General features: G+C 60.1%; 1 protein-coding gene across 1 annotated transcript in view; it reads left to right on the top strand.

Annotated features, from left to right (window-relative positions):
• The first annotated feature begins 329 nt into the window (after positions 1-329).
• STRIP2 (striatin interacting protein 2) overlaps positions 330-3,836 on the top strand; it is a 23,395-nt gene continuing 19,888 nt past the window's right edge. Inside the window, 9 exon segments of the mRNA XM_031061900.1 lie at positions 330-513; positions 516-608; positions 1,736-1,810; positions 1,897-2,031; positions 2,217-2,337; positions 2,966-3,034; positions 3,117-3,223; positions 3,338-3,465; positions 3,768-3,832. Of these exon segments, the coding sequence (XP_030917760.1) occupies positions 330-513; positions 516-608; positions 1,736-1,810; positions 1,897-2,031; positions 2,217-2,337; positions 2,966-3,034; positions 3,117-3,223; positions 3,338-3,465; positions 3,768-3,832 (977 nt within the window).

The following is a 3,836-nucleotide window of genomic DNA, read 5'->3' as shown; positions in this document are numbered from 1 at the left end:
TGCCCCGGGGCAGGGCGGCGCGGTGCCGGCCTTGGCTCGGCTGGCTCGGCTGCCCGCTCGCTGCCCCGCCGGAATCCTCCGGCCAAGTTTCATGCTCCAGTTGCTCCTCTGCAGGGGAGGAGGGGGAGACCAGAAAGGCAAAGCGCGGCCCCGAGAGCTGTCAGATCTGCGGTGCTGGGGACGGAGCTCAGGGATCCGCAGCATCCTCCCGCGGGCTTTTGCTTTGAACCAGCCCCGGGGTTTGTTTTTAGGGCGTGCAGGGCTCTGAAATGCACCAAACATTCAGCGGCATTTTGTGTCGTGCCTTTGCTTTCCCTGGGATTTGAGAAATGCTGGTTTTACACACGGCTGCCACATTTCCGCCGTGTTTCAAGCGGCCCCGCACGGACTCCCCGCTCCAGCCCGGGAGATCCATCCCTGCCAGTCGCGGCTGGAGCAGCTTTGGCGCAAAGGCTGCGAGTGCTGGCAGCCATCCCGCGTCCCAAAATATCGCCGGGGATGTGCCCGCCCCCTCCTAACCGCATCCCGCTCTCCGCAGGGCTCCGTGGATTGTCCCAACCTGGAATTCGAGTACGGCGATGCCGACGGCCACGGCGCTGAGCTGGCAGGTGAAACAGGTTTCGGGCGCTGCGTTGTTAATTCCAGGTGCCCGGCAGGCAGGGAAAATGAAAATCCCGCCGGGATGAGGGATGGACACGGAGCGGTGTGGCAGTAACAGAGCCAGCGGGGTTATTAATAGAGAGCCGCTCGCTCCCTGGGGACGCAGAGCGACCGTGGGGACACGAGGATTGCCCCGCGAGCGCCGCGAGTGTCCGGTGACAGAGCCCGGGCGGGAGGTGCCACCCACCCTTCATCGGGCGGCTCTGTCCTTGTCCCCGTGTTCCTCCAGCTGCCTCTGCTCCCTGACCCCGCTCCCGAGTGTGTCCCGAGAAAATGGGGTTATTTTTAGCTCGGTGTATCTCAGCTGCGCACGCTGGCCTGGCAAAACCACATTTCCTCTGCAAGGGATCCTTCCTCCTTCCCTGCAGGATCACCTCAGTCCTCCGTGGTGCTGCTCAGCACCTCAGGGTTGTAGGGATTCTGTGGGGACAGGCAGGAATCCCACAGGAACAGGCAGGAATCCCACAGGAACAGGCAGGAATCCTGTAGGAACAGGCAGGAATCCTGTAGGAACAGGCAGGAATCCTACAGGAACAGGCAGGAATCCTACAGGAACAGGCAGGAATCCTACAGGAACAGGCAGGGATTCTGTGGGAACAGGCAGGAATCCTATAGGAACAGGCAGGAATCCTACAGGAACAGGCAGGGATTCTGTGGGAACAGGCAGGAACCACAAAGAGCAGGTGCAATATCGTGTCCCTCCAAGCCCAGCCCCTCTTTGCAGAACCCAAAATGTCTGAGCTGCTGGATGTGGGATCGGTGCAGGTCCTGCCTGGGTGTTCCTGCATTCCCTTCATTCCCAAACGGCCTAAGTGAGAGTGCAAATGTCCCCTCAAAAGCCCCAGTGAAATTGCAAGTGCAGCTGGAGCAGGAGCTGGGAACAGCCCGGCCAGGGCACGGAGGGGATGAGTTTGGGTGACCATGAGATGCCCTTGGAGCTGCAGGAGGGCTCAGGGACCAGTTTAGGTCTCTGTCCCATGTCTGCCTGGGCGCACAGGGACGCTTCCCAGGGAACTTGGGAATGAGGAGGAGGGTGAAGCCCCTCCATGTGCCTGCTGATCCGTGTCTCCATCAGAGCTGTACAGCTACACCGAGGAGCCTGAGCTGAGCCACAACAGGAGATGCTTCGAGGAGGATTTTCACACTCAAGGTGCCAGCCCTGAGCTCAGCGCCCCTGGCCTGGGGCAAGAGCAGCCCCCCAGGGAAGCAGCTGGTGGACTCGTGTCCCTTTTCCAGTGCCGGACAGGAGGTGGCTGGAGCTGGCCAGGGCTCAGCAGAAGGCCTATGTCATGCACCTGCTGGATGGGCTGGAGGTGGTCAACAGGGACAAGAGGCTCAGAGTGGCACGGGCCATCCTGTACCTGGCACAGGGTAAGGACACGTCCCCCCTGGCCAGATGTGGCCTCGGATCTGCTGCCATGGGGGTTGGGGAGAAGCCTTTCTCGGGGCTGTGCCAGGCTGGGGCAGTGAAGCTCCTGCCTGGGGTGGTCCTGTGGACTCCAGGGGTTCAAAGGCAGGTCCTCCCTCACCTGGGTTTCTCTCTGGGGCCTCTGCAGGTGTCTTTGGGGACTGTGATAATGAAGGTGATGTCCTGCACTGGTCTCGGCACAACAGCTTCCTCCTGTACCAGCTGGGAACCTTCTCTGCCTTCCTGGAGCTCCTCAACATGGAGATTGAGTGAGAGGACTGCGCTGCCCTCGCCCACCTCTCCCTCCTCGTCCTCTTCCTCACTTCATTCTTTCTTCTCACCCCTCCCCTTCTTGGACTCGATGACCTTGCAGGTCTTTCCCAACCAAAATGATTCTGTGATTCTCTGATCCACTTTCTCTCCTTCTTTTCTTCCATCCAATTTACTCTACTCCATCTTCTTCCTCCCCACTTTCCTCACCTTCTTCTTCCACCCTCCTCTTTTTCTTCTACCTCCACTTTTTCCTCATCCTCTCACCTTCCTCCTTTTCATCTTCTTTCTCCTCATCCTCCTCAGCCTTTTCCTCTTCATCTTTCTTTTCGTGCTCCTCCTCCTCTTCATCTTCCTCCTCATCCTTCTCACCTTCTTCCTTTTCATCTTCCTTCTCCCTATCCTCCTCACCCTTTTCTCCTCATCCTCCTCCTCTTCATCTTCTTTCACCGCATCCTCCTCACACTCTTCTTCAATCCTCCTCACCCTCCTCTTCATCCTCTTTTTCCCCATCCTCCTCCTCCTCCCGGGGAGGTGCCGCAGCCGTGTCCCCTGTCCCGTGTGGCATTCCCAGGGGCTGGCTGGGCGGGATGAGGGGGCTGGCGCTGAGCTGCCCCTCTCCTGCAGGAACAGCCAGGCGTGCAGCAGCGCCCTGCGGAAGCCAGCGATCTCCCTGGCCGACAGCACGGAGCTCAGGTAGCCTCGGTGCTGGCAGGGGTGGGGGACATCCTCTGGGGACACAGTGGCCTCACACCAGCCTGCTGTGCTGCCCTGGCAGGGTCCTGCTCAGTGTCATGTACCTGATGGTGGAGAACATCCGTGTGGAGCAGGAGACGGATCCCCCCGAGTGGAAAACCTGCCGGGAGACCTTCAGGATGGAGCTGAGTGAGCCCCAAAGTTCCCTGTGCCCCCTGGAGCTCCCTCTGTGGTGCTGGACCAGCGGGGCCAGCTCAGGGGTGGGGGATCAGCTCTGACCCACTCCTGGTCCCTTCTGCACAGGTTTCCCTGTGCACACTGAGGAGCCCTTTGCTCTGCTGCTCTTCACGATGGTCACCAAGTTCTGCAGCGGCCACGCTCCACACTTCCCCATGAAGAAGGTCCTGCTCCTGCTCTGGAAGGTGCTCCTGGTGAGTGCAAACCCTTCCTTGCTGCAGAAACTTACTCTGGAACAGCGCTGCTGCTGGATGTTCCCCACCATTCAGCCCAAGCACGATGGGGTTATTTAGGATGGCACCGGGAGCTGACACAAGGAAACAATTCCTTCTGGGATGGGTGGGCCGAGGATGTGGGGTGGGGGAGGAACCTGGAGAAGGAAGGAGGGCAGTGATGCCTCCACCTCGGCTCTCCTGGTTGATGGGAGCTGCGCAGGAAGGCTGTGTGCTCCGTGGGTGCTCTGTGCTCCTGTTCTCTCCTCTGTGTCTGTCCGCAGTTCACGCTGGGCGGGTTCGAGGCGCTGCAGGCCATGAAGGTGCGGCGGCGGGAGGAGCTGGGGCTGCCA

This window comes from Geospiza fortis, unplaced genomic scaffold (genome assembly GCF_000277835.1).
Source record: "Geospiza fortis unplaced genomic scaffold, GeoFor_1.0 scaffold61, whole genome shotgun sequence".
In the NCBI taxonomy this organism is placed as follows: Eukaryota; Metazoa; Chordata; class Aves; order Passeriformes; family Thraupidae; genus Geospiza; species Geospiza fortis.
Note: the sequence above shows the minus strand (reverse complement) of the source record. Positions and strands in the feature narration are given on the sequence as shown.